At 33.6% G+C, this 13,088-nt stretch overlaps 1 protein-coding gene across 1 annotated transcript in view; it reads left to right on the plus strand.

The window, feature by feature from the left end:
• Positions 1 to 13,088, plus strand: part of LOC150095155 (solute carrier family 35 member D2-like protein) — a 173,193-nt gene that overhangs the window by 26,641 nt on the left and 133,464 nt on the right. Inside the window, exon 4 of the mRNA XM_090411219.1 lies at positions 12,590 to 12,657. Within this exon, the coding sequence (XP_090267345.1) occupies positions 12,590 to 12,657 (68 nt within the window). The remainder of the gene's footprint in view (positions 1 to 12,589; positions 12,658 to 13,088) is intronic.

Consider the following 13,088-nt stretch of genomic DNA (forward strand, 5'->3'; position numbering starts at 1 on the left):
GTCTGCTTCCACATCATTTAAGTATTCCAAGCGAATCTGTTTTTTTTAACAATCAATCTATGGTAAAATACTTATATACACTCTCTGTCCAAAAAAAAAACTGAACTTTTCGAAAATAGAAGAAACTAGTGGCACCATCTGTTGTATCTTTTTGTTGTCGAAAGCGGCAACTTTCATTAGTGTTGTGTCTAATGAAGACACATTAGAACTGTTTATGACATTTGTTTCATTAGAAGCCGAGTTATAGTGCCAAGAATGACAGTGTGTTTTGATGAACGGTCAGAAAATGAGTTTCAAACAGAGAGCTGCGATTGACTTTTGTGTAAAACTTGGTAAAAGTTTTACTGAAATGCATGAAATGCTTCAAAAAGCATATGGTGATGAATGCTTATCCCGTACTCAAGTTCACGAGTGGTTTAAGCAATTTCAAAGTGGTCGTGAGATGCTTGAGGACGACAAAAAGCCGGGCTGTCCAAAAACTGGACTGAGCATAGCTAACATCCAAAAAGCGCGCGAGATTGATTGAAGGTGAATTGGGGATTTCAAAATCAACTGTGCACAACATTTTGACTGAGAGTTTGGGCCTTCGTAAATTGAATTTGCGATTTGTTCCCCACAAGTTGACCAACGACCAAAAAATGTATTGAATTGAACAGCTTTATCTCACTATTGACCGTTTGGTCCTTGAATGAGATTCTTGAAGTGATTGATAGCGAGAATTTGTCGCGTATGGCATGAATATCGTGATGCAGGCAGCTGGTCACTTTTGTACGATAATACACCATCTCATTGTTCGAACATTATGAGAGTCTTTGAGCAAAAACCATCTTTTTGTGTTGGATAACTCACCTGATTTAGCACCCAGTGACTTCTTTCTCTTCCCCCGACTTCCTTTGCCGATGAATGGGAAGCGATATGACACCATTGAAAATGTTCAAGCAGCAGTAACCACGACCCTTGACAGTATCCCAAAAACCGATATAAAAAAACTCATTTAATGAATTAATTGACTGTGCCAAACGCTGTATTGAAGCCGAGGGAGAGTATATTGATTGAAATAAATGATTTGAATAATTATAATTGGCCTGTGTTTTATTTTCTATCAAACGTTCAGTTTCTTTTTGGACAGAGGGTGTATTCTAACTAGTTGCCTTATAAAAGACAGATTATGTAAAATTAAATCAATTTTATGTAATTTTAATTAAATTAAACTAAGCTCTCTACATAACATGAACCTAAAACAATATCATTATTGTCATTCTTATAATTATTTTTGATGTTTATTATTATTCAGTATTTTCTTGCAATACGAAGAAGAAAATACTGCACATTTGAAAAGAAATACATATATTCTGCTAGTTTTGATATTCTGTAGCATTTCAGATATAGCTGTATACTTTTACTGCTGTTTTAACACTAAAAATATATAGTTGCTTGCTCCCAAAGTGAAATACAATAATCCTCTTGCTAATGGTTTTGAAAATAAATTATAATCAGAAATATTTGTACTGTACTTTGAATAGGTGGTTAAATCTCTTCCTCCCTAAAAATAGTTAAACACCTGTAATACAACTGCATTTTTTTTTTTTTTTCAAATCATTTCTTTCCAAGATATTGCATCAGATAATTTATAATTTTTCAGTAATAAAACTGGAGCTATGATTATTATAAGATCGACAATTAAGAAATTGTTGATCTTAAGAATGATTATTGGAACAAGTTGTTAAATCTGCTCTAATAATCATTCCTAACATCACAATTTCTTAATTTACAATGATATTTATAATAATCACAGCTCCAGTTTCCATGTTATAGCTCTGTTTTTGATGGTGTTAATGACTCCACGTTTTTTTGTGAACTATAATGAACAAACAAGAATTACATTATTAGTAGTACATTTATAAATAATGGTTATAGCAAAAATACCATCAATAAAGTTCTTCATTAAATTTCATCAAAAAATGCAAATAATATAGATTACAGTAAAACCATAGCTATGCCATACATTAAAGGGTTATCAGATAAAATAAATAGAATAATACACAATTATAATCTTAATGTTACTTTTGAATCACCTATAAAATTTAAAAACATATTCAAACCCTCTAAGGATCTTCTGCCACATTGGGGGAGAACATCCTTAGAGTATACAGTATACTCCACCCTGGAGTATACTGTATCCATTGCACCTAACTTACCTTATGTTGATGTAACTGGACATACAATTCATATCTGTTTTAAAAAAAAAAAAAAAAAAAAAAAAAAAAAAAAAAAAAAAACATTAAATTTAACAATTTTGGTGAAGCAGGAATTTTGTATCGTGCCCCGAAGACCTACACCAAATTGATTGGAAAAGTGCCTGTTATCTACATTACACAAAAATTGCGTTCATTCTGCTCCTAGTATGAACGCAAATTGAAAGAAGCCTGTGAAATTTTGATCACCCATCCTAATCTTAACAATAATGATGGCATAAAAAAATCCCAAGAATTAGGATAACACACATTCAGCCTACTCAAATTCTTCTAGTTTTCTAGCAAACCTTTGCTTTAGGACTCGAAGCAATAATTTCAGCTCTTATTGGCCACCATCAATACTGTTCTGTTCTAATTTATATGAGTAATTATTTGAGAGCATGTTTCTCTCTAACTTAATGTTTTGTAATCTAATAGATAATATTAATAACAGGACTCTAGTTTTCATTTTTTTTCCCTTTTTTTTTTTTTTTTTTTTTTTGACCGCTAGAAGTCAGGCCACTAAGTTATAACGGTTGACCAAATTACTATAACTTTAGCATACCATGCAAATTGTAATGTAGCTTGTCATCGTCATCAAATTCCTGACACACACGAAAAATTTACATTACTAACTTCCTATCTACAATTTTCTTCCAAATCAATCTGTTACCTGTCAAGGCTCCAACATTGTCAGGTCTTATATTTCTATCTTCTAAGGCACTTTTTACCATATCAATCCACCTGTATCTTAGTCTTCCTCTGGGTCTTTTTCTGCCAACCTGGTAGAGAACACTTGTTTTGTTAATTTTTCCTCTCCCATTCTGTTTAAGTGACCATACCATCTGAGATTAGCTCTGCTAATCTCAGATGGTATTCCTGTATGCTAACAATGTCAAATTCTTTCCTAATATCATCGTTTTTAATATGATATTGCCATTGATGCCATCTGTTCACACTTCTAATCTTTCTCAGGACTCTCATATCTGTAGTCTCTAGTCTTTGGTTAAGTGTTTTACTTCTGACCCAGCTCTCAAATCCTAAAACTGGTTTGAACAGTCTTGTATACAGCTAATTTAGTGTGTTGACTTCCTACCATACTTGCATCACTATCACAAGCCCAAAAACTGTTATGAAATGTAGGTGCAGTTTTTATTTAATTCGTTATTTCTCTCTAGTAATTGCTCCACATAACTGTAATTTTTCGATACAGAAACTATGTCATGATTATTATAAATTAGCAAATTATAAATCAGAAAATATACATATTATTTCCTGATTATTATAAATCAGGAAATTATGTGATATTCGGTTATAGGCGAAATTAATATTTAAAATCATTGTCATCCTTCAAATGCAATATCAGAATAAAGAAATATGGGAGAAACCAAACAAGTAATTTCTGCCTGTAAAATATTCAGATATTGCTTGAAGCTCTTTAGTGTGCTGCATGTTCTATTGTTCTGCTTCTCAGTGGGGGGTGGGTTAGTAATCTCTGTTAGCTTAGAGCTGGGCAGAAAGGAATAATTAGTAAGTATACCCAAGACACAATTCATTTACGAGATGGCAAGCAGCAGTAACATTCAGGGTAAGCTAAGGAAACTTCGTGCGATGCAGAAAAGTTGGAGCACTTCACCTTCAGAAGCTATCATTCTACTCTGTAATGAGGAAACAGCATAAAAAATATTACAAAAAAGTGTTGGGACATATATCGGATTTTGTTATTTGGAATAGTTTCCTCCTGCACAAGAAAAAATGTTTGTCTACCATAACATATCTAGAATACAGAATAGAAATTGCGAAAGCAATGCTCCATGCACACGTGCCTTCTTCAGCAAGCAGAGAAACAGGCAATCCTGCCAGACATCTGAGGTTGAATGCTGCTAACTCCAACCATTATCCCAAAAATCTACCACCAATGGCTAATAAAAAAAAAACCTGCACGAAAATGTCATGTATGCAATAAAAAAAAATATCAGAAAGGAAACAAAAATGGTGCCCTGAGTGTAAAACTGCTTTGTGTGTTTACCCTTGCTTTAGGGTGTTCCGCACTGTTCAAGAATTTTAAATTCTGAACAGTATGAAATAAAAAATGTTTCTTTTCAGGACTACAAATATTGATGTAGGGATACATGAATGTACTGTTTTCTTTTCATCTTGAAGGCGAATTTTTACGTTCTTTTTATAACACAGAATTATATTTTTGAAGGAATAAAATATAAGAGGAACTGGAATACTCTTTCCAGTTCCTATTGAACTGGAAAGAGTATACCAGGTAAACTATTTCACCAAAAAATAAAAAATAAATAAAATTAATAAATAAAATATATAAATAATAACGTGAAAAATTTCACCTTGCCAACACTCAACAGTGATGTAATATGGGATCCAAATTTCTTGTTTCGGAGATATATATACTGTATATATTACAAAGTTTTGTAATAAAAATTTCTGCTTCACTGAAGTTTGACAGAATCAACAATATTATTACTACCTTATTTCTGTTTCTCATGTGGGAGAAAAATGGTAAAATGTCACTCTTATAATTATATCAGATGTTATAATGGCAAAAATAGTAAGAAAAAAATCATTTGCACTTTCTCTTCAAAACACAAAGAAAGAACATTGTAAATTCACCCAGTGGGAAAAGAAAATACTACATATTTTTCTTCTATTATCTGATTATTTTTCTTTTAGTACAAAGAAGAAATCACTGCATATAACATGGAGTATGCAGGAGGGAAAAAATCTGGAAATTGGTTACATTATAACGAATAGAGAAATCATGTCAGAAAAAATTATTCACGTAACATTCTAATATCAGCAGACATAACATTTTCTTCTAGGTTAGATATTTAAAGTAACTAAACCTTTGCTACTATTTTACACTAAAACGAATGGGTATGTTCCCCAAGTGATTTGTAACAGTTGTCTTGCGAACGATTTATGAAATAAATTCTCTGAAATATCTGCAAATTGAAAAGATCTATACCCTCTCCCCCCCCCCCAAAAAAAAAAACAAAAAAAAAACAAGATTATGAAACGCATATGAACCTTTTCTTTTAAAATAATTCAAATCCTCTTTTTCAAGATAATTGTATGAAATAATTATAATTTTTCGATAATAAAAGTGAAACTGATCATTATAAATTAAGAAATTATTTTGGCATAAATAACGTATCAGCATGTAAAAGAAATGTCAGTATTTCTTTTACATGCCGATACATTATTTTAGGATATCTGTAATTAACAATCGAAAAGAAACAACATTCTTGATGTGTTCTGCACTACAGCTTGAGGAACGTTAGTGTTCTCTCTTCCCTTTCTCAATAGCACTGAGAGTAATAAGCCTTTAGCTTTTCTTCCAGCTAAGAGAATCTTATCAACTATTTCTAAGACATAGATTCTTTCAGAAATAGCAACCAGCAGCAGAAGTAGTAATATTTAGATTTTTAAAACAAACAAACAAACAAAAATAATACTACTGAACTTTCTTTTGTGTAGTATGCATAAACAGTTTTATATATTGAAAATATAGCATAGTATTTCTAAATCTTAGAATAATTTCAGCAGACGACCACTGAACAGCTGATTTGATGCAAAGAAAGAGTACAGAATTAGAAGCTTCGAATATACAACAATATTATTGCTTTATTTCTTTGGTCAAAACGGTAAACTGAAATAAGAGATTTTGAATACTGTCTGAAAGCTTTCAAACCAGTAGAAATTTAAAATCGTTATGTAACTGAGTTCCAGGAGAGCAGGGGGAGTTACAGTAAAAAAAATCTTAAAAATGAGCATAAATTTTGAATCATTCCATACAGGATATCCTTCCTATTATATTTTCAAAATATCTACATTGGTTAAGCACTGGATATTACAGTAATGTGCATCCTACAAAAAAAAAAAAAAAAAAAAAATCTGTTGCAATTTTAAGCAAAAGAAGAAGGCTAAGAGTCTCTGATAAAATATCATTAGGCATAAATTTTTGATACTAAAAAATACACAATATCGGAAACTGATTAAGTAATGCAGTTTATAATCGTTTGTTGCTCATATAAAAAAAAAAAAATCGTTCCTAAAATTGAAGTGTGGTATTCAATATCCACTTAATTTTAAATATTGAAATATGACTATCCATATAAAGGTATTTTGCAAAGAAAGAAAGCAAAATGTCATATTTATTTCACTAAATGTTATTTAAATATATAAATATTTAACAAAATATTTTAAATGCAAACAAACATTTGAAAATTCACGAAAAAGAATCTATATTGTCAGTAAAAGAAGGAAATTTACTGTTACTAAAATATATTCATTGCAAAAAATCTGTGTCATTTCAGGATTGATTATTTATTTTCGCAGATGTGAAACTTCTATTTTTGGAAAGAGACACAATAAATTGTGCAGGAAAAAAAAAAAAATCAAATATCCTAGTACAGTAAAGCAAATTCCACAGTACATGTAAAGACAAGTGACTCAAAAGTCCTCCACCAGTTAATCCGCTAATATCTCTAAAATCACCATTAAGAGATTAACAGCAGAAGAGGGTAAATACTCTATAAAAGATAGAATGCCGACGAAGTTTTGATCCATGAAAAATTCTGAGGTAGTCTGGCTATTTCATCCACCTCAGCCGGTAGGAGGGTTAAACCATCTTCCCGTACTTCCTTCAATTCTAACTGCTGACTTACAACCTCAAATAAAGACTAAGTAATACTTGATATAATGTCCTGCTGGCACCATAGAACTGTAGCGTTTTGAATAGCTTCTCTATTGGTACCTTGTCATATGCTTTTTCCACATCTACAAAACTTAAAATACAGATCTTTGTTATATTCCCATGACTTTTCAACTATATGTCGTAAAGTGAAAATCTGATATTGACAGCCTCTATTTGGCCTGAATCCAGCTTGTTCTTCACCAAGCTTCTCTTCTACGATTCCGTTTCTTAAGTATACTTGCATAAATCTTACCTCAGTAGAGAAATACCTCTGTAATTCTCACATTCAGTTTTATTTCCCTTTTTATGGAGAGCTCTACTCCAATCATCTGGAATTCGTCCCTCTGCCCAGGCTTTCTGAACTATGCAGTGCAGCTAAGACTTTTATACCACCATACTTGAGCATTTCTGGTCGAAATGTAGCTTATTTATTTGTATATATGTGTATTACTCCAGATGATGACCTTGATATGAAGGTCGAAATGTTGAGTGATTCTCCTTCTTCTTCTGCAGCTTATCCTGCTACACTTCCTCCTCCCCTGCACATCCATCTGCATGACCTTTCTTCCCACATGTTCGTCCTCCCTATGGTGAAAATTTGTAACTTTCACCCGGTCCCCTTACATAGTCATTTCTCAGATGATCCTTTCTGGTCACCCTGCACATCCACCTAAGTTTTCATCTCTGCTACCTTCATCCTGTTGATATTATTTTTCCTCAGGGCCACAGTTTTCATAACTGGTCTCACTACTGTCCTATAGATTTTGCCTTTTAGATTGATTGGCATTCTCTTATTGCATAGCACTCCAGCCATCTCTCTTTAGTTCCCCCAATCCAGCTTGTATCCTGCATCCCACTTCCTTCTCAGCCTCTCTATCTTCTTTCACTGTTGAACCTAAGTATCTAAAGTCCCTAACCTTCCTGATGACATTTCCTTCCAACTCCAGATCTGTCTCCTGGTTGCCATCCACTTTGCAATAAATATACTCCGTCTTACTTCTGCTCAGTCTCAACTTTCCAATTTAGCTACCACTTCTCTTGATTCTGCACACAGCACAATATCATCTGCATGCAACATTGTCCAAGGTGCGTCTTCTCTCACCTCCTCCCATCACCATCTCCATCACAATAATAAACAGGAACGGACTTAATGCTGACACTTGATGCACTTGAAAGCTGTCACTTGAACCTCCCAGGCAGGTCCAAACTGTTGTCTTCACATTTTTGTATATCTCCTGCACCAACCTAACATATTTCTCCAGTACCTTCTTCTCCCTCAAACACCTCCAAACCACTTGCCTTGGCATTCTATCGTACGCTTTCTCCAGATCAATAAACACTAGATGTAGCTCCTGTTGTTTCTCTTGAAACTTTTCCTTCATCTACCATAACTCAAAGATAGCATCTGTCGTTGATCGACCAGGCATGAAGCCAAATTGGTCCTTTCAATCTCCACCTCCTTCCTCAGTCTTCCATGAAGAACCCTTTCTAGTATTTTCATTGTGTGGGACATCAGGCTTTATTCCTCTGTAATTCTTACAATCTTGTGCATCCCCTTTACTCTTGTAGATGGGGACAAGAGTACTTTCCATCAACTTCTCAGATATATTTTCCTGTTGGCAAACTTTTATGAACAGGTCCCACAACAGGTCAGTGTCAGGACCCACTGATTTTCCATTCTTCATCCTCTTTATGGCCTCCTTCACTTCTACTCTACTGATGTTCAGCACCATACCCTCATAAGTATTCAAAGCATTCTGGGATTTAATGTGAAAAAAGTAATCTGATGAGTGGAAAGTCATAGTGCCAAAGAACATGAAATTGGGAATAACTTTGAGTAATTAACAGAAAGAGAGAGAGAGAGGAACTGTCTGTTAAAGAGATTTTTTTTAGGCAGCAAAGCTTGAGAGAGGATGTTAGCTATGTGAAATCTGATTTTGTTAGACTCTTGTCCTCTTGTTAAATCAGACCATAATGCCAGGCTTCTTTTTTCTATAGAAGTCCCTTCACTCAGTTATTCCCAATTTCATGTTCTTGAAATTGGGAATAACTGCTAGTGATCATCTCACCAATTCTCAAAAGAAAACATTAAAAAAACTTATCAAAAATGTCATTTCTTGGCCTCCTGAAATAGTTAAAAAGTAAAAAAACTCACAGTTTAGCTTCCCCCTCCTCAATATACAGACTCACTAATCCTCTCTGTTCCATACTGGATGTTACTCATTCTTCCTCACTTAAGTTAGCCAGACAGTTAAATCCTTAACCCCTTTTACAAGGCACATCTTATATTAAAAATTCCACTCATTTCAAATTTTTAATCTAAATTTTAATTTTAGATAATAATGATATCATGGTGAACTTTGATGTCACCTCTCATTTTATTAATATCCCTCTTTCTGACACTTTAAACAGCATCCCAGAATCCAGTTCACTGTAGAAAAAGAAAACAATAATAGCCTACCTTTTCTAGATACTCTAATCACACATCTTCCCAGTGGCATCCTTTCTTTTTCTGTTTATAGAAAACCCACATATACAGGTAGATACATATTCAAACTTTTCTGTCATCCCCCTTCTCTCTCAACAGTATGGTGTTATCAAACATGTTAATAAAGCTTCCATTCTCTTTTCTACCTAGGCTGAACGTCCTGCTGAACTCTCCTTTATTTATCAGATCTTCTTGTCCAAAGGTTACAATGCCAAAACAACCAAGGAATTAATTGTTCCTCCCATCTCTTCACTTCCCTCTCAACATGCTGATTGTAATGCCATCATTGTTCCTTATATCTGGGGTGCCTTGAAAAAAATAGCCAGAACTCTAAAAAAGTACAATCTTTGCACTGCATTCAAACTTCATCTGAAGCTGGCTGCCTTCATCTGCTCTCCGAAGGATTCTCTCTCTGTTCTAGGTCTTTATAGGGTTCCTTGTTCTTTCAACTTATCATATAGTTAAACTGAGAAATCTGCAAACATCTGCCTAGAAGAACAGAACATGTAAAATATATCTGCCGCCATAAATAGGTTGGTCAGGTCTAGCTTACCATGCTTCAGATACCTTGCACAGAATCATATGGAAAGACTACTATGCATCACCATAACAAATAGAAATTTGAAATATGTTTTTTAGAATCAGTGGCAGATTTTAAAAACCAAACCAAATCTTAATAAATATGGTTGTATTAAACTTCTCAAGATTTGGAAACTAATTCTTAGACCTCCAACCCAACACAACCAAGTCTAGCCAATAGCATCCAAAGAGAGTGCTCCCCCTCCCCTCATAGGACTTGCTGCTTTCAGTCTAATCTTTTCCACTTATAGTTTTGTGTGTGTGTGTTGCAGTTTTAATATTGTTTCCCTGATGATGTCTCAATGACTGAGATGAAATATAGGATTGATTAAAAGTGTGTTTAATTATTTATTTGTGCTGTTTTATTCCATTAAACCTGGCACTAATGATATTTGAAAGGAAAATCTGACACTGTGTGGATACATAGATGCTGATTATTACTCAATAATCAGCTCCGTACTCTTTTTATAGAGGGAACAAATTAGAACTGTTAGATTGAGTTCTATTGTTTGCCTTCCTTTTTTGTGCCTGCATGTTGTATTCTTACTTTTATGCCTTATGATCAAGATGGATGAATATTGACTTAACTAAATTTCATTTAGTTGCTATCCTTAGGCATTTGTTTCTTTCTACTAAACAAAAATACGGGAAAGAGACCTATTTAAGAAAAGGTCATTAGGTTTGCAGAGGATAGTGATTAGCCACTAATGTTCTCGAAGTAATTACTTTGGCATTTCTTTTAGCTTTGTCAGTGAGCTTGGAAAGGGAAGCAGTCCTTCAGAATTTCTCATTACAAAATGAATGCAATTCTTAAGGTTTTAATTTCATAATAGAGACATCATATGAATGTGAGAGAATAGGTAAATAATCTGCACCAGAGTTGATTTAAAAAAAGAAAAAAGTTAGGAGGATTTTAAATTTTGCAATTTCTGTCAAGGGATGTCCAATTAACAAATGAAGAAATATGCCACACAGTGGCAAAAGTAATTAAGCAGAGTGCAATTTGGACATATGAAGTGTAGTTGTGATTTAGTTAAAAATAGGAGATAGGTACGGATGTCTAAGTGGTTGCACACATCATTTAGTTTGAATTTAAAATCTACACCTTCACATTTACCATATGGTATTTAAGGATGTTAAAACTGAGTAATTAGGTGGAAGCTTTTATATATCCAATAGAGATGCAGAAAACCAGACCATGCGACTGTGTTTAGTCTTTATCTTCTTGTCATGTGTCTCATTATTACATATCCACTTTGCAACTGAATGCACAAGGATGCACCAACAATTTGAAACTTAACCCATTAAACTGTAATCTGTATTTGTTGAAGCTAACTTCTTCACAATAGGACAATATAATTAAAACATATACTAACTGAGGCATTGCCAGTTTAAAAAAAAAGAAGACGTCTTTCCTGTGTACTCTTTCTTGAAGATATATTCCAGGAGATTATCCCATTTTCCTCAATAATTGTCACATCTAAGTAACTTGGTTTCTTTTGAAACATCTACTTAATGTTCTGATAGGACAATTAATCCTATCTGAATAATGTATTATGGCTGTCAATGGCTTGTGTTCTTCTGGCCAGTTTGTTTTGTGGGGTGTCAAAACTCAAGTTCTGCAGAGGAGGAAATCCTTCCACTTACATATGAGACCATCTAATTCTCCTTTAGCAAAAATCATGTTAAAGGTTGTTGACATCCTGAATGGGATTCAAATCCAGGTCTTTCCAACCGAAGGACATTGTCAAAACTAATGTTAGCTATCGATATCTCTCTTAAGGAGATATCTCTTAAGGACATAACTGTTCGTTTTAAGGAAAGAATAACGTATATTATTATATTAACTAAATAACTTTAATTAATGCTTCCAGTATTTCGGTAATGTTATATTACCATCTTCAGGGAACATAAAAATTAATGAAATGTGCACGCAGGCACTAAAACTGAGCAAAAAATAGCTGAAGAAAACAACTGAAGTCAGTCCTAGAGTCCCAAAGGGTGCCACCTAGGACAAATTGGGTATTAATCTTGGCTGTTTGGGCTGATGTTCTAAGAATGCCAGCCTCCCATATTTGGGGTAGTCTCATGCATCCAAATTTATTGAGGTTTGGGGAATTTTTTTAAGGCTGAGACTGATTCTAAGAATAATCTCTCATATTTAAACTTGCTGCGGTGTAGTAAGGAAGCTTTCTTCCAACGTATTTTATGGCAGGTGTCCAAGGCATGGTCAGCAAGTCCTGAGTGGCTATAACGGTGGAAACGGATATAATTTTTATGTTCAGATATCCTGATATTAGCAGTCCTGCCTGTTTGGCCACAGCAAGACAGTTTACAACTACAAGGGACCTGGTAAACTCCAGGTAGGTCTAGAGTAAGTGGCTGGTCCTTGGGAGACCAGCATAAGGACATTGATATTCAATTTTTTATGCCAGTCAATAGAAAGTGTTGTTCAAAAAAATTTTTTATTCATATACTGAATTGAGTTGAAAATTGCCCAAAATGTCAATAATATAAAAATTTTATTTTTTTAAAAATTATAGCTGACTTTTTTTTTTTTTTCAGGTTTTCCCTTTACCATTGTTTTATATAGGCAATGTAGTATGTGGTTTAGGTGGGACAAAGCATTTGAGGTATGAAGTTTGAAAGTACTTATATATAATTATTTTAATTTTTATTATTTATCATATATTTAGCTTTTTTTGCAGAATTTTTACTTGTGAAATAATTGATATTTAATATTAGAACTCAGGAAACAGAAGTACCAAACTTTATGGCGAAAGAGCCTAGATTAGAAGTAGATTTCATTCAGTCATTTTTCTGGATATTTAACAGAACTTGGAAGCATGCTTTCCTTCCCTTTAAAGTGAGGCCCTGTACCAAAGCTTATGTGATGACTTCCCTTGAAGACAAACATTGAGAATCCAGTTGATTCATTTTTTGATTTCTCCTGACTAATTTCACAGTTTTTATTGCTGGTTGTTAACTAGTTTGTTGCAGTTTTCTTTAATTGTTAAAGGGTATATTTTAAAATCATCATCTGCAGAGATGATTTTATCCTTAT

The sequence above is a fragment of the Typopeltis vanoorti genome, chromosome 21 (assembly GCF_054136105.1).
Source record: "Typopeltis vanoorti isolate ZY-2024b chromosome 21, IOZ_Tvanoo_1.0, whole genome shotgun sequence".
Lineage (NCBI taxonomy): Eukaryota > Metazoa > Arthropoda > Arachnida > Uropygi > Thelyphonidae > Typopeltis > Typopeltis vanoorti.